This window comes from Rhinolophus hipposideros, assembly GCF_964194185.1.
Source record: "Rhinolophus hipposideros genome assembly, chromosome: 26".
Taxonomy (NCBI): Eukaryota; Metazoa; Chordata; class Mammalia; order Chiroptera; family Rhinolophidae; genus Rhinolophus; species Rhinolophus hipposideros.
Window position 1 is genome coordinate 4,903,331 of NC_138072.1, and position 24,941 is coordinate 4,928,271.

At 37.9% G+C, this 24,941-nt stretch overlaps 2 protein-coding genes across 2 annotated transcripts in view; one reads left to right on the plus strand and one right to left on the minus strand.

Annotated features, from left to right (window-relative positions):
• CDC73 (cell division cycle 73) overlaps positions 1–24,941 on the minus strand; it is an 88,034-nt gene that overhangs the window by 20,843 nt on the left and 42,250 nt on the right. Inside the window, exons 11-12 of the mRNA XM_081039057.1 lie at positions 5,930–5,987; positions 101–136 (exon numbers count right to left, since the gene is read on the minus strand). Coding sequence (XP_080895183.1) covers positions 101–136; positions 5,930–5,987 — 94 coding nt within the window. The remainder of the gene's footprint in view (positions 1–100; positions 137–5,929; positions 5,988–24,941) is intronic.
• On the plus strand, positions 13,676–21,376 carry B3GALT2 (beta-1,3-galactosyltransferase 2). The gene is made up of 2 exons (XM_081039056.1): positions 13,676–14,295; positions 18,731–21,376. The coding sequence occupies exon 2, from the start codon at positions 18,854–18,856 to the stop codon at positions 20,120–20,122; it is 1,269 nt and encodes a 422-aa protein (XP_080895182.1). The 5' UTR covers positions 13,676–14,295; positions 18,731–18,853; the 3' UTR covers positions 20,123–21,376.

The following is a 24,941-nucleotide window of genomic DNA, read 5'->3' on the forward strand; positions in this document are numbered from 1 at the left end:
TGATGTAACCGCACAAGCACAGTACCCGCCCTGGTCTGGGAATCTAGTTTAGTCACAGCTACTTTTCAAAGTACGTTTAGAAGCGTATGCACAACCTCACCTTTCTTCTGATTTGGGGGAGGTCTTGCTTGAGAAACTGCAAGAGAGGGGGGGGAAAAAGCTCAAACCTTTCAGTATTATAAAAATCACATTCTTAATTTCAAACTTAAAAAGCAAACAAGGTCTAAAAATTTTCTGTATTTACATATGACTAGTTATAAAATTGTTAAATGTATTGCAATCTTCTCAAATAATGTGTTATTTCTCTGCTTCACAAAAACATTAAAATGATTTAGCATTATTCAACAATCTGTAGTTGCATCGGTCCTTACTTACCAAGGGACTATTTACTATATTCTTTTGTAGTTATTTTTCCACTGAACAAGGAAAGTGGATATACTACATTAGTGAGCACTGAGTATCCATGTCCATGGATGTTAAGGTCTACCCAAGGAAGCAAATAAACAATTTCTTAATTCACTGATCACCACAGTAGTAAATGCAAAAACAGAGTATTACAAGAGCATACGTACAGCACTGGGGGAAGGAGTACGAGGGGGACATGTGCTTAACCATTGTGGAGGAAAATGAAAGGCATTATTGGGAGCCAACACCTAAAATATTTATTATTTTTTCTCTCTCTTTTTAAAATAGTTTTTCTTTTTTTATTAGAAAAAGAAGAGAACAGTACAGGCCATGAGACGTGAACATCTGTATTATCTGGAATTGCCCATATATATTATTAATAATTGTAAACATATGTTATGAAAAACAAGATAGTCATCCTTTCATTATTTGTATACAACAGACTTTATAATGCACAGAAATATTTGTTGGCATATTGGTAATACCGGCCTAGTTCAAAATTAATATATTTGAGGATAAAGTGCTGTATGTTCAATTTTCAGCATTTATCCAACAATTAAAATTTACTGACTGCCCGCTATGTTCCATGTGCTGTGCTACTACAATGTGCTTTTTAGTCATATAAACAAATAAAAATTTAGGAGAGTTAAAATTCTAATTAAACATCAGTTCTTAGAAACAGATACTACTTTTAAAGAAAAGCACACACATTTTTGGAATATATTCCATTTTAAATACAGTAAAACTGGACACTGCACAACAGTTTATACTCCTATGCAGAGTAAGTCATTGTGTTAGGTATTATCCAGTCCAGTGGTATGATTCTTCCAGCCACATAAAGCAGAAGAAGACATACACAAATGGAAGTTCTCACACATAAATATATAAATGTGGTATGTATTTGCTATAGTGTTGTCATTTTTCTTAATGCTGAAAAAAAATACTAAAACTTACTATTAAGTCATTTTTAGAAACAGGACTTCTGGATCCATCTGATTAACCAGACAGCATCACCTGGGCTATGACAGTCTCCGTAACTATTTGGTATTTGGCAGAGGGATAAAGCAATGACAGGATGGACGGCTACATGGGTACACAGGAGACAGCAGTTGCTATGAGATTGACTAAGGAGAAAAAAATAAAAGACGTCTTTGAATGAAATGCCACTGATGTGGTAGAGAGCCCAAAATGGACTCAGAAATTTAGGAAAAGTGTCACTAAAAATCAAGGCTAAAAGGACCCAATGTAAGAAAAAGATAAAATATGAAAGCTCACATATTCAAAATAAAGTTTAGAGGTTTAGTAGAAAACAACTACAAAAGAGCAAGGACAATGGCAGGGCCCCTGAGGAGCTCGCTAAGGAGGAGCCTCCACGAGGGCGGAACAGGAATCCACTCAGCAGAGTGAGTCTGTCCTCAGGTCTCCACTCCAACGCCCTGTGGCCACTCCCCAGGCACATGACCCTCCCCAGGTGAGGGGAAGGGACAGACTGCTCCACCTCAGGTGGCCCCACCCAGAACCCAGGTAACAGTTTCTATCACTGACGACGCGCAGTCGGTCCTTCGCCGGCTCTGGGCGCCCATCTAGCACTTCCTGCACCGGGGCCACGGCCAACACTGACCGCTACAGCCCCTGGTCCCACCCACCTCCAGTCCAGCAAATGCAGTGACTTACAGGCTGAGAATTAGCAATTTTTGTGGCTATGTCTGATTTCAAATATAATTATATTCGTCACTTAAATATTTACTCGGAGCCAATGTACAAGAACTCTGCTGGCTCTTATCATTGTAATGATAAAGAAAACAGAAGTCATCCCTGCCCTCCAAGACCTCTCAGTGAAGTAGAGGGGCCACACCCCATCTAAGCAAACGAACACACAGAAGTAAACACAGGTGACTACGTAATATTAAGGAATAACAGGAGTGTACACTGAGAGGAAGGTGTCCTTCAGGTAGACTGCTTAGGAAAAGCCTCTCAAAGGAAGTGGCATTTAAGCGGAGATTCGAAGGATGAAAAGGAGCCAAGCTGCCAAGAACAAGTGCAGATAAGAAGCAGGAACATGGGCAAATGGGAGCAGGAAGAAACTGCTGTGCCTGAGGACCTGCAGACGTGCTGGCCAGGGTGACAAAAGGAGGAGTGGCAGGAGATGAGCCTAACAAATATATGCGGAAACCAATTCACACAGGGCTTTCCAGGCAGCGTGAGTCTGTACTGAGGCATCACCGGAAAAGCCTGCAACCTGTAAGCCAGAGAGTGACGTAGTGTGGTCTTCACATCACGTCTTCGGTAAGGCAAACCCAATGGGTTTCGATAACGGGTTTAACGGGGGGCGAGCAGGAAAGCAGAAGGCTCAGTCAGGACTACAAACAGCACCACGGCCCACCCTGCTGCTACTGGAAGTGTGTGTGCTTAAGCAGGAGGGTTCTGTTTTGCCGATTCCCAATCCAAGGCCCACTGAACGAAATGCAGTCAGAGCGCGCTGCTCGAGAACGGGCAGGCCCTGGGGTGCTGTCACAGTATTGTACTCTCCATCGCTGGATGTGTCTTGCTGGGGACAGGAAATGAATGGGTCATGGAATAAGACTAAGATGCACTGATCTAAAGAAATAATGATGGTTTACACTTGAGTTGGGGTAGTGGAGAAAAAGAGAACATCGATGAATCTCTAACACAGAAAACGTGAATCTGACAGAACTTGCCAACATTAGATGAGAGGAATAAGCAAATGTGAAGAATGAAACATAACTCCTAAGTTTGTGGCTTAAGAAACAAAGTGGATGGTGGTGCCTTTTACTCATGAAGAAGCTGAAAAGTGTGAAGACATCTTGGGGGAAATATCAGGGAGCAAAGTTTTTAAATCAGTATTAAGATGCACATGGCATATCCAAATGTTAGACAATATAAATACCAGAGATAAGTAGGCTCGTCGCAACTGGAAATAAGAGTTTGAAAATCATCAGCACAAAGATTTAAAAGTATGGAATGAGGTACTCCAACACGCACCTAGGTTATAAAGTGGATGAGTGAATAGAAATCTGTTTCAAATACAGACGGCTAACTCACTCAATCTCACATGAGTGATAAGCAGGTAAACGAGAGCTATAGGCCACCCATCCATTTCAGAAGATCTATAATGTAGAAGAATTAAAGCTGAGAAGTGAAGTATATGCATTCTGTGTGCACCAGAAACTGGTGGGAGAGCAGAGGTATGTGCGAGAGGCTGAACCTGGCTCTAAAAAGCAAGTGACAAAAAGGGCCAGGGCTGTGGCTTTTCAAAGGTTGTGCTTTTTAATACAATGGAAAATATGTCTCTTGTTAGTTATATTCCCTAAAGAAATGTTTAGAACTTAGGGTTAACTGCAAACTTTATTAAATCACCTGGCATAATTGGTGCTAAATAAATATTTGATGAATGGATAAAGAAGAAAACGATCAAAAATGGAAGTCCATCTTTGAGGAAAAGAGAATAGGTGGCTCAGTGCCCCATTTCCAAAAGGTTCCCTCTGCCTAACAAATAATATAGGTCTATAATCTCTCATCTACAACATATTACATCGCCAGATCCTTTGTACATTCATATTTTTTCCAATTTTAAAAAGACAGTACAGATGAACACATTTCTGCTGCAAAACAGAAATTCATTAATCTGACAAATAAAGATGACAAACTGTTAACACCCACTCAAATCAGGTCTTAGTGACAAGTGAGTGCTAAAAACTTATAAAACAATCTTTGCTTTTAGAATGGTGGGTAGGGATTGTGGGCCTAGGGGAGTAGTTAAGTAGAAGAAGAGGAGACCACACACGAATGGGCACCAGAATATTTGTTATATTATGAGACATTAGCTCAGATTAATTTCAATCAGTTTGTCAATGCATCCTGGTAGAAGGACTGAACAAGAATGACAGAATGTTAAGAGCTGAAAAGACCCAGAACTCCTTCTGTCACGTGATCTCCCGCAGATCAGCTCCCATAATTTCATTTCATCACAGGGCACATTGGAACAACCTGGTTTATATAGGTGTTCGTGAGTCCTCCACCCTGTTCCTTTGTTTGACCAATGATTCTGAGAAAATGTGAGATAACACAATTTTACATCACACAACACAAAACTGGGTTAGAATCTTCAGGTGGCGATTTCTCCTTTTTTATACTGTTTCTGAATTTCTCACTCAATTTTCGTTAGCCTGGCCAACTATCACCTCCTGTCCCTCCCTTCCAAGAATAACAAACAACTGGGGGGTCCCTGTGCTGCAGCGGCCAGCACTACAGCTCCTCTACTCCGTACGCTGTGTTCTTTGGGCCCAACTCAGCCCACCCATCCCTACTTCCTTCCTGCAACGAGCTCCTGGAGCTTCTCTGAGTGCCTGGCACTGAGAGCATGGACGGCATTCAAATAATATTTACTGAAGTTAATTGCTCTTCCTTATACTCTCATTATTGCTTTGGCATGATGCTCTCTCCTTAAAATAGTCCACGGTCCTGTCATCTGAAATCAATTATATCCTACGTGCTCCCAATTTCAGATGGCTAATGGAGCATTCCTCCTCAAAAACAGCAATGACAACGACTTCCGACAAACCCACTGTCATTTCAAAAAAGGTACGTCAAGATCCAGGTGTACAGATCCAGGGCATAGTGAAACAGCCGACTCAAAACCATTCCATTAAAAGCCCCTTATAATCTTAATACCATAATTTTAAAGTGCTTCCAGAAATATTTAATATGCATAATCTACATAATTTAAGAATTAGCCTGTGTGTGACCATACTATGAATAAAAGAAGCCCAAATACGCACTCCTGATCAAGCCAAATTGAAGAAGTCACCCAATTACCTGTGTCTTTCCAATACTTCTTACCTGTGCCCTTCCAATACTTTTCGTTTCCTTCATAGTTACTTTCAACAACAATGACGTAAAAAAGACACATAGTACGGCCTAGCTCTGAAATTATGCTAAATGTAAAATTAAAACAAACACCAAAATCAAACCAAAAAAAACCTAAAATAAATTTAGCATTGGTATCTACACGCACTAATAAACATCAATCTTTTCAGGTACTAGGAAGACGGAAGAAAAATATTTCTAAAATAACTTCAATATTACCTTTGCTTAACACATTTTTAAAAAAATGATTACAGAACCTTACACACTAAATAACACAGGCATCTGAAATTCTAAGCATAAAAGCTGCCTATCAGTCTATTAAAATGATGGTTCTCTGATTCTACAGGGGAACAAAAATCGCATCCTCATGCACCATCGTGGATTTTATCAAGGAACTGGTGAGGGGGATGGTATACATAATCAGCTTTTTAAAACATTTTTCTAAAAATATGAAAAATATTTTCTTAAAAATTTTCCTCAACTATACCTCCTTTCAAGTAATTGTTCTTATGATATTACTTTAGAAGCACTTGAAGTAAAATTTAAATTCCTTCAAAGCAAAATAAAATACCGAAAAAAAACTTTCACTGTTGCATCATTTAGAAAGAAAACAAAAAGCCAAAGTTTGTATTTTTACCTGGTCTTGGTACTGGCTGTGCTGCAGGAGTCTGAGTCTTACGGGCCGACGCACCCTCCTTTTAAAGAATAAAAAGTGACACATGGCATGAAAATCCTTTTACATGATTAACACTTTAATTTATGCCAACAAATTCCATATCTATTTTTCTCTCAGTCACTCCACAAACTTAAGAGTTTAAAAAAATAACTTTCCTTATCTTTTATGCTACTGGTCATAAGGTAGAATTTGGAATCTTCAGTGGAAAATAAATGTAAATTGTTACCATTCTGTAGTTATTGTAAGCATGTAATATTTTTCAAATATTCAGTGATTTGCTTAATTGCTAACAATTTTAACATCTCAGAAATGTCATTATTACCGATTTTAAATCAAGTCAATCTTTCATCCCTTAAACAGTTTGAAAATGATTAAATAATAGAGAATTTCATGTTAGAAAGATGTAAACAATGTTACTTTGGAAGACATTAAAAACCACAAACAGTTTATATTAAATGCCTTTAAAATATTCAGGGAAAATAATCCGATTTATAAAGATGAGATTTGTTACAGTTAAGAGTGGTTGAAAATATTTTAAAAACTGAATAACAAATCTCAACTAATTACTAAGCAGGTGAATAAATACAAGGAAATATGCTAAATGTGGAAGTATATCAATTATATACTCAGGATTAGATGCCTCTGAAATGTTTAAGACACTTAAAAGGTTGTCTAGTTCCGGTGCAATACTTTCAATCATATTCACACTAAATTTTTTATTAAAACATTTTTTTCCTTATAGAAAGAAATTTATAATAATATGTATTTCAATATGTGCGTCTCAGACCTGATTACACCGGAAGACTCACTGAAGTAATCAGATACTAGTACCTATACCTAAAATCACAGTGAATGTAACAATTACAAAGGCCCACAGACTGCATGTTGTACTGGTGATTCAATTACTATAAGCATCACTGCAACAGCAACATGATTTTTCAAAATGGTGTAATACTGGCAAAATTCAGAACAAATATAAACACAATCTTCCTTCCACATATACTGTAAATTCCTAGGAAAATTCAGTGCACATTTAAAACTTTACAAAACATACTTTGTATTCCAAGTATGTTTTAGCTTCATTTAATTATAAAGAAGGCCTTCTACCCACACACAAATATCCAATGGGACAGTCGGAAGTCCCGGAGAACACAGAACTAGCCTTCATTGATTTCAAAAGTTGTCCCAAACACTACAGACTACCTTCCTTGGCCCCACTGACTAAATGACCTTCAGCAATTTTGTCAACCAAGGCCTCCTTCATAAACTTCTAAAACACCTCGTAAAAAGGAGTGTTACCTGCAGCAACATCCCTCTAATTGCTTTGTAGGCAGAAAGTATAGGGCTGCAGGGAGAGAGTGGGGAGAAAAGGAAGGAGGATATGAGGGAGACAAAGGAAAGAAAGGAGATGAGATCACTCTTAAGAAAAGGTGCAGCTACCAGACTGGCCAGAGCTCGATTTTGGTGAGTCAGGACTCCATCTTTCTCCTCAAGGTGAACTGTAGCTAACTGTCAACAGATTATACTACTATTAGCATTGTGGGCAGGGAACACTCTCTACCCCCGACGCCATGCCAGTACAGACAAGGGCCAAATAAAGGGAATCCCACCCAACCAGAAGGAGTAGTGAGCGAGGACCCACCTGGGAATGCCTGCAACTCCACCCCTAAAACTTGGGTATTTTGCACCCCCATTCCAATAAAATCCTAAGCCTAAATTCACTGCTTCCTTGGCTTATTCAGTGTGTCTTTGAATTCTTCATGTGCTGACACCAAAAACCCGTTCTCCAGCAACATAACCAAGAGTATCTACCCCCCGCATATATACCAAGTTAACAACTGAAAGAGTCTAGTTGATTTGTGCTCAACTAAAATCGCTATCCTACTGAGAAACCAAAGAATATATCATACTATTAAAGTATTTGCGAAATTACTGCTGATTTTAAATGCTTACATTTTCCTTTAGGATCACTCATAGTTTGTGTGAATTAATACAGATAAAGATGTCTACCATTAGTTCTGAAAGAGACTTAAATTTAGCTCTGCTTTCAAGTCAAAAGAAATTCTTAAACAATAGCTGTTGCACAGGTTGGTGAAAACTGAAGGAGAAAAAATAAGGCAGGCAAACACTGACACTTGTGGTCGTTCTGAGATTGCTAATTTGTAATCAGGCTAATTCCTAATTCCGGCTTTATGAGTTTAAATAAAAGTACAACTGGTTCATAAATCATCTATTGACTTTATAGGAAATTTCTAAACTCTTAATAAATAATAAATTTTTTTCTTCAAAAAGGGAAAATCATTCACTAAAATTAAATAGCCAAACATATGCTATTTGTCCAAATCTTTTATGCAATACAAAAGATTTCACCTAATTTTAAGTCCAAATAGTCGAGAGATAAAAACTCCAAGCAAACATTACTATGTAAAATTGTTGATTGAGCTCAATAAAACTAAAATTGGTCTCTAAGTAACTGTGTCCAATGGCATTTTCAGAGTACTGTGGTGGAAATTACATCTGATCCAAAACCTTATTAATATTTTTCGTCAGCACTGCAAAGGAAGCTAGCTCTTCAGGTGAGCACTGGCTGAAATGCCTGCCTGCGTAGGGGCCCACTACTCACACCAAAGCCCAGACAGGAATGAGGAGCGATGGAGGGAAACCAGCTGACCGGCTCCCTGCTCACATCCTCGGGGCTTCTCCTCATTCGCAGTGGATGGAAGTCACCCGCCATGGCTGAAGTGTTCCCCTCACACCCCTCTCTCCCTCCATCTTTTTTACCAAGGATTTTTAGTTGAATTTATCTAGATAAACAGATTAATGTTAAGTCCATGAAATGACTTATCCTTACTATTAGATAATGAGCAAATCTATACCTGATTCATTATGTAATAATCACCGCAAAACTATTAACTACATGAATACAATAATTACTTCTGTACCCAGTAGAAACTTAAGAGTTTGGAAGGTGTGAAAAAGAACAAAAGAAAGCTCATTTAAAATGGAGGTCAGAAAGCCCCCCACACGACCACCACCTCTGCCAGCAGACCCCAGCAGGAGGAAGCCTGCCTTCTATTCCCCAACTGGAGGAAGCTAACTTGACCTCACAGCAGGAGGAGGGGAGATTTTCTCCCAGACCAGCAACAACCCAGCCAATGAGAAACCGTGGCCACCCTGTGCACTTTTGTTCGAAGTACACCCTTGCCACTTCCTTTTTTCTCTATACAGTAATGTTTTTCTCCTTCGTCTCTGGTCTTGCCTATGGTTTCTTATAGCTTGCATGTCTCAAATTGCAATTTCTCTGCCATTTCTCAATAAACTCATCTTTTTGCTGGTAAAATAACTGGCTAATTTTTAAAACTTTTTTTTATTTAAGAGTGTTTTTCTAGGACCCATCAGCTCCAAGTCAAGTAGCTGTTCAATCTAGTTGTGGAGGGCGCAGTTCACAGTGGCCCATGTAGGGATGGAACCGGCAACCCCGCGCTCTAACCAACTGAGCTAACCAGCCGCCCCCAGCTATTTTATTTTTAAGGTTGACAGAGGCATTGTACATCCTGTCTTTAAATTCTGACTCCTTGAGATTTATTCTAGACGGGCTCAGGAAAATCCTAAAACCAACCTGGGCAGTTGTGGTCATAATAACTACCTATTTTCTTTCTTTTATTTCCAGAGGGCACAGCTCACAGTGGCCCATGCAGGGATCGAACTGGCAACCTTGGAGCTACCAGCACCTTGCTCTAACCAACTGAGATAAGCAGCCACCCCTATGACTACCTATTTTCCCATCAGGGACATGTTGTAGATTAAAAAGTAGACCTATGCAAGTAAAAATTACAAGACAGTTATAACACTTAACAAAATAGCTGGCAGTCTGCTGAGTCTGATAAAGAAACTTGTCACATTTACTGAGAAAGTTTAACCATAGAATTCAGATGTTAAAAGAAACCAGACTAAAGAAAGAACTTCTACAAGCTTGCCTGTCATAAGATTTTTACAGTTTCTCTTGGCTGGAAACATGAAGGTTGCTAGAAAAAGTCACTACAGGAACTTTTATCTCATGCCTGCTCTGTTTTTCTGCGAAGAACTTTATGTGAAGTTCTTAACCAGCTTAACTTAAACAGAATGCAGGTATACCTAAAGGTTTAAAATAAATTTTGATTAAGGACACAGGCCCCTTTTTATTAGTTTTCAGGAATCTTGTTTGCTGCAGAAACACTTGTCCCGTAGCAAGTATCTTTGAGACAACAGTCCACTAGGAATTCAGGGGCTCCAGACAACACTGAAGGCTCCCAACCAGCCAGCAGGCCACCGTGGAGCGCTGTTAATAATCCAGACCCACGCCTACATCCCCTGTGCCACCTGCTTTTTCTGACCAATCCCGATCCATCTTTACCTGCCCAGACCACCCCTGCAGCAGGGTCTCAGTCCCTTTCCTCTGGGGCGGTGGCAAAGACCACGTCTTCAGCAGGTGACCACAACGCATACGCTCTGGCCCTGTCCCTGGGGTGCTCCACCCTGGGGGTGGGAACGACCTGCCTCTGTGGGGCCGAGCAGCCTTCTGCACAGGCCACCCTGCAGCAGCAAAGGGCAAGGAGGCGGAGCTCTCCTCCGGCTCCTGTTCTAGGGACTCAGAGGGCTCTCTTTACCTTCCCATTCAACCTGAGCAAGCACTGAAGAGGGTTCCTAGTCAGCCCCCTCCCCAAAGGAGGCTGTGTTAAAGGGACGTCCTCAGGAGCCAGCCGCAGCCAGGCCAAGAGGCTGGAGCAGCTGCAGTTCCTGTTACTCCACTTCCACTTCCACTTCTTCTTCCTCCTCTTCCTCTTCTGCTTCCTCCCCACCCCAAGTTGACCCTCAGGCCCTGCCCAAACCTGCAAGCCCCAAGAAGCCAGCCCCTGAAGAGTGGAGGTCCCGCAGCCCCAGGAAATCACTGGATTCTGGGTCCCTCAGCGCCAATGCCCCTCACTCAGCCCTCGTGGGACCAGCAGAGCAGCAGAGCGGGGTTCCCAGAGAGGCTAGCGTGGGGACAGCTGTTCCCCAGGACACAAGTGCAGGATGTACACGCCTGGGCCCCGCTTCCACGCGGCACAGTTCATCCAGGTCTCCATGAATGTTTTGGGGAGAATCCCACCACACCCCAAGTTTTGGAGCCACAAGGAATGCCTCCTTTCTCCCCAACAGCTGCAGGAGGGGTGTTTGTCTGTCCCCCGCCACGCCAAACCCTGACAGCACCTTGCAGGGAGGGCTCCCTTCCTTCCCTCCCCACCTGTTTTTCTTTGTTCCTATGAAATGTTAATCTGTTTTTCCTGGTTCACAGGTTTTGGGGGGCTTGGGGTGGGGAAAATGAAAATGGGAGTTGCTGGAGGGGAGGACACAGTTCAAGACTTCCCAGTCTCGAGTCAGAAAAAGACTGGAAGGCACTGTCCCCCCTGTACCCCTGAGTTCTGGGGGGATGGTGGTTTGGGGCTAGGGAACTTGTGTGAGGTGTTCTGGAAAGATGGGGCAGGAATTAAAATTAGTTGGCTCTTACTGCCTCCCAGTGAGATTGAAGCCCCCTATCCTCAACTTTTCTTCACCTTTCTTAAAAGCATTTGGTTTTTTAAAATCTGTACAGCAAGAACAACTTTTTCTGTCAAATAAAAATGAGAAAAGAAAAAAAAAAGAAATACCAAGATCCATAATAAATCCAGTAGGCCATCAAAAAAAGAGTCCACTCAAAAGAACTGGCAAAAGTAATTCTTTTATCCGTCCTAGACAAAGGGCAGGAAGGTGGCTAAACCACCTTTGTACCCCTAACCTTTAATAAGCTGTGCCCAACTGCAAATGTTGGCACATAGTAGTTGATCAATATATATTTGCTGAACAGGTGGATAAAGTAAAAATGTGACAGCCATTTATACTTCTGTGGGTATGGTGTGCCAGGAGTAGAAAAAAATTCCCACAATTTCTGCAGCAGCGCCATGTAGCTTAATGGTTAAGAAAAGAATGTAAGGACATAAATATCTTGTTTTAATTCCCAGGTGGACTCTTTCTCATCAATAGTTAGCTAATATTTGGGATAATTAGTTTATAACTCTAAGTACTGGTTCCTCATCTTTAAATGAGTATTACAATAATAAAACCATTACAAGGGAAAAAGCCATTTGTATAACAACTCTGGTAGGCTTAGTATCCACTCTGACTTTGGGTTAATAATAAATGTCCGCTGCTGCTAGCTTAGCTACACAGTGAAATCCTATGTAAGGGATTATGAGTAAATACTGATATATTATAATCAACTTCTACTTTTGTAAGATAATGTATTTTAAGTAGGCACTAAGCATTACTCTGCTACCTAAATTAAACAAAAATGACTGGTGAGCATGTATGGTATGGGTGGGCAAAAGGACTGAATGCCAAGAAACCTGGGTTTTAGTTCTCTCCTTCACACTGAACTATTCAAAGTCAAAAGTCTAGGCTTTAGATTTCACATTTACAAAATTCTTAATGTTCCTTCTAAATTTCTAGGAAAGTCATATACATTCCTAAAAAACAGTCATAGGATTCCTAAAACTACAAAGCACATTTCATCAGCTACACTAAAAATAAATGAGGACAAAAAAATTTCAGGTACTAGAGGAAATGCACATCTATATTCGAAATAAGAAACATCACTAACTGGGGAAGAAAGGTGGGATGACACATAAACAGATATATAGCTTAAGTTCCAAAACTATAAATTTCTAGGAGTTAATGTCCCTAAAGCCTCAGAGGAAAAACTGGTAATTCAAGCTCGTAAAAAAAAAAAAAAAAAGAAAAAGAAAGAAAGAAAGAAAGACAATGCCCCAGTTTAAAAAAAAAAAGGAAAGGAAGCAAAGAACCCAGGATACTAAATGTACAAAGAAATATTTGCTTGAGTATCTAGAGCTTACTAAAAAGTCTGCTTGACAGCAAGTTACCATCCCCTCCTAAAATAAATATCAGAACAAGTAAATATGACCAGTGAAACCTCATTACCCACCAAGAGGATCCTGTAGACGTGTGCTGTATCTACTAGCTCATTTTGCTGGATTCTATCATAAATGTAATTTTAAACAAAAGGAAAAAAAAAAGAAATGCTGACATTAAAAAGTGATTAAAAGTTTTGCTGCCTTCTAGAACACTCGAAACCACATAACAGAAAAAAGATGTAGGCTGTATCACATCACGTGTCAGTAAAGCAAAGCATGGCACTGATTTACATAAACCCCACAAAGTGGGGGGGAAGGCAAGGTGCAGAGATCTAAGTTACAGATAAAAGACAAGGGTCTGTGAGTCTTAAATAGGTACTAGTAAAATCGGGACAATGGGAGGAAGAAACAAAAACTTCAAGGGAAAGAGTGCACTGCAAGGGTTAAATTTCACCAAGTTACATATAAAAGCTAATATTGCTTATGCCCAGTGGAACCATGAAGAAACATGAAAACCAACATCGAACACTGACAACAGTAAGAAAGCAGGTTCTTCAGCATAAAGTTTTTTTTTTAAAAAAAGGAAATAAAATGGAAAAAAATTATAACCATTTCATAATCATCCCATTTTCATATTAACCACTCATCACTACACTTGCACTGAGTATATATAATTTATCACAGAGAAGCAAAATCCCCAAGCCTTTCCCTACCTTAGGTTTTTAGTCCAAATTAATGCAAACAATCACGTGGGATTCAGCCAAGCAGTGACGTTCAATTCTGCTCTGTCAGAGAGAGCATCTGTCAAGCCCACATTTAAACTGCTGCCTGCCTGTGCAGCAGCTGAGGAAACGTGGGTTTCATATTATAGACTAAAACCCCAGGAAAACTGCTCAAAATCCTTCCTGCAGCTGCCAGGCAACAACGAGAGAGAGTTAAAGCCTGGTCTCTTCCAACACAACCGAAGCACTCCATTCTAGCTCTGGCTGCTTTACACTGCAGCTCCGTGTTATTACTAGAAATATGGATACTGAGAAGAGAATACAGCACTGCATTGTCCGGCCAGCAAAACAGCAGATGTGAAAAGCTTCAATGCATCGACTGTCGGGAAGGGTCCACAGTGCTCCCAACAGAACGGACCACTACAGCTCTTTTGTTTAAAGAAAGAGAAAATGAAAAACAGGAAAAGCCGCAGAAGAGCAGGACCCCTATGAAGAAGGAGGGTGCCTGGAGGCCAGGCAGACAGACGGACACTTTGCAGGCTGTGAAAAGCAATCGCAGGCGGCAGACTGCTGGGGGATGTACGCATGTTCCATAGCATCTTTCTGCTGAAGTGATGGCGTGCCCAAAGTACGTTCAGTGGGTTTAGTCCTCTCCACACAAATGGCCTGACCAAGGAAGGTATGTCAGTATCTTATGTGTGATATTCATGTAAATGTCTGCTGCCTTTTTTTAGCCCTGCAGGCAATAATATCTGATAAAAGAGTTCGTACAGTTCACTGCCCTTGAAACTATGAAAGGGTTTCTAAATATGTGATTTTTAAAACGTGTCATTATTTAGAAGACAACCTGTCACTGCTTTATTCAAGTCACTATGTAGCTTGGAGTAAATACGGATCATAGGCATATAAGGGAGAAAAAGCAAATAATAATAAGATGTGCTTAAAGGATTCTCTGAGAAATTAAACTTAAAAAAAAAAATCTGTAGCCCTCTAAAGAAAACATAGCAATCCTCTACCAAATTAGGTCAAATTGAATCCTTATCTAGTAAATTACAGTGCTCCCTTAAAAATGGCTATCAGGAGAGACAATGAAATTACATTAAATAGTACCAAAGATGATCTTAACATGAAGAGCTGTTTTCAAAGTCCTTTTACAACAGGATCTCAATATATAGCAGTTTTTGGCAACACAATCTTCCCTCCAATACTCATCTCCCCAAATAGATATAAGGAACACGACCTAAGAGAGCATCAACAAATTTTAAGTGTTACCAGGCAGTGAGACACTACACAGAAAGCGTTTGCAGAGGATCACAGGCAGTGGGTTCACACACAGAACACCACCACGGTGGATTTCATGTTATTATGGTGTCCGTGAATACAACTTTAAACAAAGAAATGTCAATAGTTGCTAAAAATTCCCCTACCTGAAACAGTGAGCTTTAATTTTAAGCAACAGACTGATTCTAAATGATTACATGTAAGGTTGTTGGTAATCATTTTTAACGTGAAATTCCAAAACATAGTATGAAAATACTATGATATAAAAATATCCATAGGTAGCAATATAAGGCCAAAAATTTAAATATAAATGTAGCTACTGTGCTGTCAGGCTATATTAATATGTAGTAACAAACTACTGCCATGGTTATGTGTATGCAGGGCAGAAATTAATAAACTATCTTAGCAACAATCATAGAATAGCAGCTCATGGTTCAGGAACTCAAAGATATTACTACAATTTTTTACGTATCTATCAAAGATCCCAATTTTTGCTCTATGTCACAGGACAACTCAGTAACCTATTATTCACTATTCATAAAAGACAAACATTTGCAAGACGTATGTCAGCATTCCATTCTAAAATTAAGATTAAACAAGTTTTAGCAGGCCCTACTATTATTACATCTCAACATCAACTCTCATTCAAACCATGAATTTTTTATTCCACCTAAGAATAAAATCAGATAGTATTAAAAAATATGGTTGTAAAAACCTCAAGTCTCTTTTAGAGCCTGTATCTCTTAATGTTAAAGTCACCAATTAAATATTTTTATAGGGTCCATATTTCAAAACAAAAGTGTAGCATTTTTTTTCATGTAAGCACCACTTAAATTTACAACTGTTCCAATACACTAAAGATATCAACACTTTTAAAAGCCAAATGATAAAGACAGTGAGTGGGTATGTGTGTGTGTAAGAAACTGAACATTTTACAGTAATATTCCACAAACTTCAGTCCATAAGACGTAAACACATATTATAACCTGAAAATACTATCATAAAAACCCGTAAGAGATAAATCAAAGCTATTTCTGTGTCAAAAATGTAAAAGTACAAAAATATTTAGAATGCCACAATATTTTTAACTTTCTTGTCTTGCTCCTACTTTTTGAGAACTAAAATACAACAGGCAGTAATTGGAGAACGATTTTTATCGTGTAATAAAAGGTTGTAATTTTACTTTCTACTTAACAGAAAAATAATAATACCTGATAAACTTATAATAAAAAGTTTTAAGGCTGGACACATGCATTTTTATCAATGGGAGGTTAACATATGAGTATATATGATTTCAAGTCTAAGTAGCTGAATATTTACAAACACACAAATACATGAATTTAAATTAAGATGTATTTCCATCACCCATTGCTACAAAATCATATGGAACCATAAACTATGTATTTACGCTGAATTACAAAAAAATATCACTTCAGGTGTATTGTTTTAATAAAAATACCAACATTTATTACCATGATAATTACCTTCATTCACTTCTTTAGTCCTTTATTGAAACATTCATTCAATAATCTGACCTTGTATTTACTGCTTTTCAAGCAGTCAAAATTTACACTTTTAAAAAATCTAAATGATTGGGACTTCAACCAGATTGCAAGCAGCATTATTATATGAACAGAAAGCTGATACATTTAATTTAGCTTTGGAATGTTTAAATCAGATGATGAAATTAAATTTTAAAAGCCACTTTTGTATTTTTAAAGTATATACACATAACCCATACATCTACTGGCTTCTTTATGTGGTGGAGGAAGTATCATTACTATTTATTAAATGTTTCATTTGAAAATAAACGCTTAGAAAAAGTTTCCCAGTCTAAACAGACTGGCCAACTATTTACATGTACAAGAAGGGAAAAGTGAGTTTCTAAATCATAATACTCAGCTCAATTATTTTCAGCTTAGTTCACTGCAGAACTATGTTTTACTGGTACAGTGAATAGCCTTGGTCTTCTTTATAGTAATGTAACATTAAAATTCATGTAAATAAACTTTAATAAATAGCAATTTAGATCCTACATGTTTAAAACCACAAACTTAAAAATAAATCACTGTTCGTATCTCACAAAATGATTAATTTTCTACATGCGAGAAATGCCGTAACTTCTAAAGTACTACACAATTTCAGATACTAGAAATTACAAAAAGCCGGCGCCTGTACTATGACAGTTTAGAAATTTGTTCAAATTCCCACCTACTTGCTCCCCCTAGTGGCTGTTACTAGAAGTACTTTCATTCATATGTCTCAACAGTCAATAGTTTCAAAGTTCTTCACATTATAATATGTATATACGAATTTTACTCTATAATTATTCAGTTATGTGAGGACTGGCATTATTTCCCAAAATAATTAAATTTCATGTCAAGGTTAAACAAATTTGGTATTAACCATGAATCCCTCAATCTCACAGGCTAAGTGAACATACGTATGGATGTGCAGATTATAATTTCAAATAAATGTTCCCACATTAAATTTTTTATTGACTAGTGTTCTTTTGCTTAAAGAAATAGTTTTCATAATAAAAAGTTGGAAAATTAAAATTGCATATTTATTAGTGCCCTTCCCAAAGTTTTCTCTTTTACTAGAATTCGAGCTACAGCTCCTTTATCCAATTCCACCCCCATGGCTTGATCCCGAAAAACCAACCAGAAACCATGAACAAATCTGTGCTATGCTCTGAAAAGCCTGCTTCAAAGATAACAGCCAATTCTTAATATGCCGTACCATGAACTTCTCATACTGGTATCTCGTAATCTTTTTAAAAATCTAGGGCTCTAAATGCCATGCTTGAAAGTCCTAAAAATGTAACAAATTTTCTACATACGTACAAATTTAGAACACAGCATAACTTAAGAATCTTTAAAAATGCATTTTGCGAAATTTAAATTGTTAAACAGTTGGCTATGACAGTAATTAGTGCCCATATTTTGTACGAAATCTGGAAAGACTGTTCAAAGTAGTTCTTTGTTTAATTCTAACATGCAGAGTCTACCGGGATATGTGACAGTGCTCTGCCAAGGCCACAAACAATTAAAGATAATTAGCTGCTATATATTTTTTTAAAAATCAATCTTCAGTCTAAGTGAAGATAATGATCTCCTGAATCCCTCGTATTTGGAGTGGAAGGTGAGGATTAGCAAAGAATGCCTGGAAATGCTCATCATTTATTACTGTCTGAAAATCTGCACTGAAGTTACTGGACCCTGACAATTAATTCTGACAGGTGCATCTTCTCACTCACTTTCTCAGCACAGCAGGGGCCAATGGCAACACGCCAAGCAGTGTACTGTGACTAACAGAACTCTGCCATAATCAACCTTGTGCCGTCTGTCCCACAACTGATACATGGCCACTGTACAAAAAGGGCCGCTGACTGAGCGCCACCCCACCAATGGCATGTCAAATCAATTTTAATTAATGCCAATAAATTTCCCATCTGCTCTCAGGCCTTCTTGCGTGGCCTCTGTCAGGAAACCCCTGGCATTCTTCTCCACATGCAGACAATTTGTACATGTTTAACTGAGGTCCAGGGTACAAATGACCAGACCTACTGAGACAACAAAGTAAGTGGAAGAAACGAGATCCATCCCCCTCACTAAAGTGCTCACTGTGCTACAAAAAGGTCATTTTTAAAGAAACTAATCCTGCTTGGTGATGTTGTTTCCAAAGGGAAACGACTTATAAACTTTGTTCCTGGGTTACCATATGTTCACAGCTTCAAAATTCCTATTTGCCCTAATTTCATGAGAGCTCCAAGTCTCTTGCAGAAAGTTCTGTAATAGCACCGTGTAAACTTTCGTGCTTTATCTTTATAGAATGACTGCAAGGGAGACAATGTGATCGAATGAGAAGATGATCACCAAAGAACAGTACTGATTCAGCAGAAGAAAACCTTCTCAGCCACCAGCGTGTCATCCCTGTTCCTGGATACGTACAACATGCTGCAGTGGAGGAGAAGGCACTGCTGCTTTGCCAAGATGAGCTGGAATGCCAAGAGGTCGCTGTTCCGCACCCACCTCATCGGCGTACTTTCCCTAGTGTTCCTTTTTGCCATGTTCTTGTTTTTCAATCATCACGACTGGCTGCCAGGCAGAGGTGGATTCAAAGAAAACCCTGTGACCTACACTTTCCGAGGATTTCGTTCCACAAAAAGTGAGACAAACCACAGCTCTCTTCGGAACATTTGGAAAGAAACGGTCCCTCAAACTCTGAGGCCTCAAGCAGCAACCAACTCCAATAATACCGACCTTTCGCCCCAAGGAGTTACAGGGCTAGAGAACACACTCAGTGCCAATGGAAGTATTTACAACGAAAAAGGTACTGGACATCCCAGTGCTTACCATTTCAAATATATCATCAATGAACCTGGAAAATGCCAAGAGAAAAGCCCCTTTTTAATACTACTAATCGCTGCAGAACCTGGACAAGTAGAAGCTAGGAGAGCCATCCGGCAAACTTGGGGCAATGAAAGTCTAGCAGCGGGAATCCAAATCACGCGCATTTTTTTGTTGGGCGTCAGTGTTAAGGTAAATGGCTACCTGCAACGTGCAATACTGGAAGAAAGCAGACAACACCATGATATCATTCAACAAGAATATTTAGACACATACTATAATTTGACCATTAAAACACTAATGGGCATGAACTGGGTTGCGACATACTGTCCACATATCCCTTATGTTATGAAAACGGACAGTGACATGTTTGTCAACACTGAGTATCTGCTACACAAATTACTAAAGCCAGACTTGCCTCCCAGACGGAACTATTTCACTGGTTACCTAATGAGAGGATACGCACCCAACCGAAACAAAGACAGCAAATGGTACATGCCACCAGACCTCTACCCAAGTGAGCGCTACCCGGTCTTCTGTTCTGGGACCGGGTACGTTTTCTCTGGAGACCTGGCCGAGAAGATATTTAAAGTTTCTTTAAGTATCCGCCGTCTGCACTTGGAAGATGTATACGTAGGGATCTGTCTCGCCAAGCTGAGAATTGACCCTGTGCCTCCACCCAATGAGTTTGTGTTCAATCACTGGCGAGTTTCTTACTCAAGCTGTAAATACAGCCACCTAATTACCTCTCATCAGTTCCAGCCTAGTGAACTGATAAAATACTGGAACCATTTACAACAAAATAAGCACAACGCTTGTGCCAACGCAGCAAAAGAAAAGGCAGGCAGGTATCGCCACCGTAAACTACACTAGAAGACAACTTTTCTTTTCCAACGTGCAATCTGTAAAATATTGCTAAAAGCATGTATAGTTAAAACTGAGTACACCCATAGGACAGGTTTTAGTTAAAATTCACCACATGGAAGAATTCCAAAAATATTTCTTTTAATTTCTGAAGAAGGTAATTCTTAAAAATACATTATATAACAGAAAGATATCCTGAAAGAATCTATACAAAAACTGTTTAAGGGGATTCTGTGTATTAACATGCAATAACAAGCATGCAGACATCAATGGTTCAAGTCTTATGTTAGGGGCCAATAAGATGTATTTGCATATATTTCCCACATCAATTTTAATTTAAGAAATGGGGGCAGTCAAAAGGCCCCTCATTTTAGATTCAGTTTTTCATTTCAATATATAATCACATGTAAATAAAACATTACTGTCAATTTTAAGGAAACTTTGTAATTGTGCAAAGGACAAATTTTCTGACCTGACTATTTTAGGATTCTAAAAACCGTATTCCATGCAATAAGAGTTAGCTGAGTTATTCCAGAAACACATTTACAAAGTTCAGATGTTTCATCAATGCAGTTCTTATCTTAAGTATTTACTTTTTAAAAGCGACTGAGAGATTCATTTTCTTTTATTAATACATATACTGGGGGAAATTATTTTGACGTGATAAAATGTGAAAAATCGATGTGTCTCAGGCTCAAGTTTTTATAAAAGCAAAAAATTAAATGTTTCAAAGTAGACAAATGTGTTTCCTCGTTGGTGTTAAAGGGCCAAGCTAGTATTTCAACGCATTATTCAACTAGATCAGTTATTGCAGTCTTAAGGAACACCACCACTTAACTTCAAGACACTCTGTAAAAATACACCGTTTCTCTAACTGAAGCAGAAGTGACGACTTAAAGGCACAAAAAGAATGTGCTGTTGAAAAACGATAAAGGATAAAGAGTGCAGCAGCAATTTCATTCAATCCATTTTTAAGATGCATGGCTGCCAAATGCAACATACGGGAACTTTATTTCCTGACAGCAGGTGTACACATGCCAATACTTAATCATCTTATGGCACCTACTTCTTTCTCTGAGTGCCAAGTTTACAAACCTGCAGTTTTTAATTTGGTAGGTGACAAGTATTCTGCATCACCAATTAAAAACCTTTTTTGGGGGAATGGGGGGGAACTATAAATGCTGACGAACACTTAATTCTAGGATGAACAATGTATACAATGCACTTTTATCAATTTTTTAATAAAAAAGGTGAAGAAAAATATCACTGAGTGTTATGGTACAAATATTTCACAGTAATTTTGTTTGGCTCCATTATAAATTTAAAAATCCGGAAATACTATATCCACTAACTTTAAAATAACGTTTTTATTTCATACAAGTATGTAAATTTATCAATCTTAATTTAATCAGGATGTTACTTATTCTAATTATAATACAATTATTTTTATCCTTAATTCTGAAGAGATATTGCATCAAAACAGACCTATCGCATTTGATAAGGTTCAGAATCACAGGGACTGCTTAAGTACTTATTATTTCATATTCTGAATTCTATTTATAACTCAGTTTATCTCCCATTTTCAATTTCTTAGTCTAAGTGTCCTATTCTACGTAGAGTAATTCTGAGAGCTGAGCTATACAACACCTCCAGCTCTTATTAGGTCTGGTTTTCACTTAATCTATTCCATATGATTACAAAAAAACAAAAATTAAGACACCAAAATTACTAAACAAGTCACACATAACAGGACAATACCAAATTGCGTAAGTTTGATGATAGACAAAAAGAATCCATCCTTTGGTGTAATTCTCTCATTTATATCTCTAAAGTCAAGGGGCAAAGGTGTATGTTGATCCCTGCGTATGGGCACAGCTATGCACACAGAACCAAGCCCAGCACTGTTTGTCCAGGATGTTCTATGAGAGTACTTTCCTTCTGGAAAAATTCAAGTGTAAAAAGTTGACTTATGAAAGCACCAATTTAAAATCATTTTTATATCCCTGATAATACTATCTTGAAAACCAATGGTAATCTAATGATAGACTCTGATGAGTTCTCAAAGAGCGCTGGATCAAATAATAGTTTCTTAGTACAGCTGAAAATTCTTATTTTAAAATAAATATTCTACTATTAATTGATATTTGACTTTCTAGTAGTCAACACTGTGCAAGCTGATTTCTTCAGCAAAATATGAATTTTTATACTGCATTTTAAAATATGATATGTAAACATTTCACCAAGTATTAATTGTGCCTTATTCATGCCTATGGTATTTTTATTATACATGAAAATATAATTTTAAATGACAACACTGCTTTCATCAAAGAAAATATTACAGAATAATCTTTATACTTAAACTATTAATAGATATTTTAGAAGATAAAATAACTGTCAATACTTATACTGTTTTGATCAAGATTATAAGTGATGAAATTCTAATTCCGTAAGTAATTAAAATTTTCACCTCTTAGTATACAGCATAATCATATATAATCTCAACTAGAATATTAACATCTATTACCAAAAACCCCTATAAAAATACTAACAACAGCAACAGGAAATGTTCACTGATGGTGCACACACCGTGTACCTGGCACTGTTTTAAATCACCTTACATGCATTTCACATAATCCTTATAAATAACCTGAAGAGATAGGAAAGCCTCATTCCTGCGAAAGACTGAGTGAGGACCTAGGACCACACAGCTGGTGAAGAAACAGAGTTCCCTTGCGAAGACCACTGTACTATTCTGCTGTGTATTTCACATAATAACACCTGATACAAGGTATAAAAAGCTAAGCAGAAAAGGCCTGTCTTCTGTTCTCCGCTTACCCTTCACCTTTTGCCAGGGCCTCCAGGCTTTCCAACATTTTCTTGTACTGGAGGGGTACCTCATGTTAAGTGCAACTAAAGAGAAGGGAAACGAGAGAAATCCTGAGCCCTCAGTTCCTTTTTCGTCTCCTTTTCAGTAGTTGATGTCTGGTGGTCAGAACCTTAGAAAACCATTAAGCACCCAGACACATCTGTAAACAAGAGGCAGGTGACAAACATTACAAAAGGTGCTTCTTTTGAAGCACAATTGATCATCTTTATTAGACAAAAGTATTTATTTACCCACGCTACTAGTTAGTCACTATTGTTTTTTGACAAGGTGGTAAAATCCTCTGATCCAGCTGATTTGAGTATTTTTCCCCCAAGATTTTACCGCTTAACTACAAAATTTGACTATTAAATTAACACAGATTTAAGAACTCAAATAATATCCCTACTATACATTTCTAATATGCCTCACAGAATATCAACATATTACTTAAACATGACTCTAAGAAGACAGGTTAATATACCCAATACTGAAAAGGCGACATTTTGAGTTTCGGGAAGAAACCTATCACTGAGCTCCATCAACACAGATGCGCACACCCTCGTCCCAGCATAACGTAATTATAAACCTCACAATTAGCAAGAGGAGGAAGAAAACCTTCCTACATGTGCAGAAATTGTTTCCTCTCCCTTCGTACAGCATGGCTATGCTAAACAGAGCTAAAGCAACTGCCTCAGTCTGTTATTAATCTAATTCAATTTCCAACTGAATCCTACAGATTCTAAATTTGAATCTCACTTTAGTGTCCTAAACACTGAAAAAAAAATGAAAACAGATCAACAGCATCATAAAAAAATATCAAATGATTCAAGTTCAATGATTCTTGAACTGAAATATAACTACAAATAAGGGAAAAGTACATATTTACTTATATAACATCCAACCAATCAACTGTCTCAAAGAATAAAAAGAACTCACAAAATCAGTCAAAAGACTATAATACAAAAACAAGAGTCTTCCTAAATTTTTTTAAAGTTTTTAGTGTGTGTGGAAAGCACAACACTATTATAAAGTTAATATTGAAAAAAGGCATCAGTAGCTAAGAAAATCCTACTGAAAATGATGATAAAGAATTTACTCTGAAGCAACAATGATTTTGGTTTGTACCAACACAGAAACTACTTGGCACTTATATCAAGAAAAAAAAAGTCAGACCTGAAAGAGACTCTAACATTTATAGTAACCAGGTATCATGAACAAATTAAAATTTAATATTCCATGATTCAATATAAAAACTGGCTAATCTCTAGGATGTAATGTTTAGGATTCAGGTGAAGTCCTCATACTACGGAACTCATACTATTACAAAAATAAATTCCAGTAGAGCCAACTAAGTACAATACTGTACTAATAATTATCAAACCTATTACATGCCAGGTACTGTGACGCCTGTTAATGAAGGGGTAGGAGGACTATTTTATTGATCACAGAGAGAAAAAAAATCAAACAGAGAAAGAAATCAAGCAGAAAAAGATAAACAAAACACTAACTTCTACATAAAATTAACTACTGCCATAAACAAAATTAAAAGGCAAAATAGAAATTGAGAAAATATTTACAATAATTGACAGTAGGTGACAGTCTTGATATATAAAAAAACTTGTCACAAGTCAGTAAGAAAACAAATATTCCAAAAGAAATTTGACCATAAGCCATAAATAAATCACAAACAATGAAATCATCCAATAAATAAAACATTCAGCCTCACTCATAGTCAGCAAATGCACTTAGAAACTAGGTCCCATCTTTATCTATCAAACTGGAAGATATTAAAATAACGGTAAGGGTATGAGAAAGTCCTCCACAGGCAGTGTAAGCTGGTAGAACCTTTCTGAAAAACAACTTTAAAATATTTAACAAAAGCCTTTGAACCATTATCTCACAATTAAAAATCTATAAGAAAGTAAACCAGAAAAAAATTTTAAAGTCCAAAACAGAGATTAA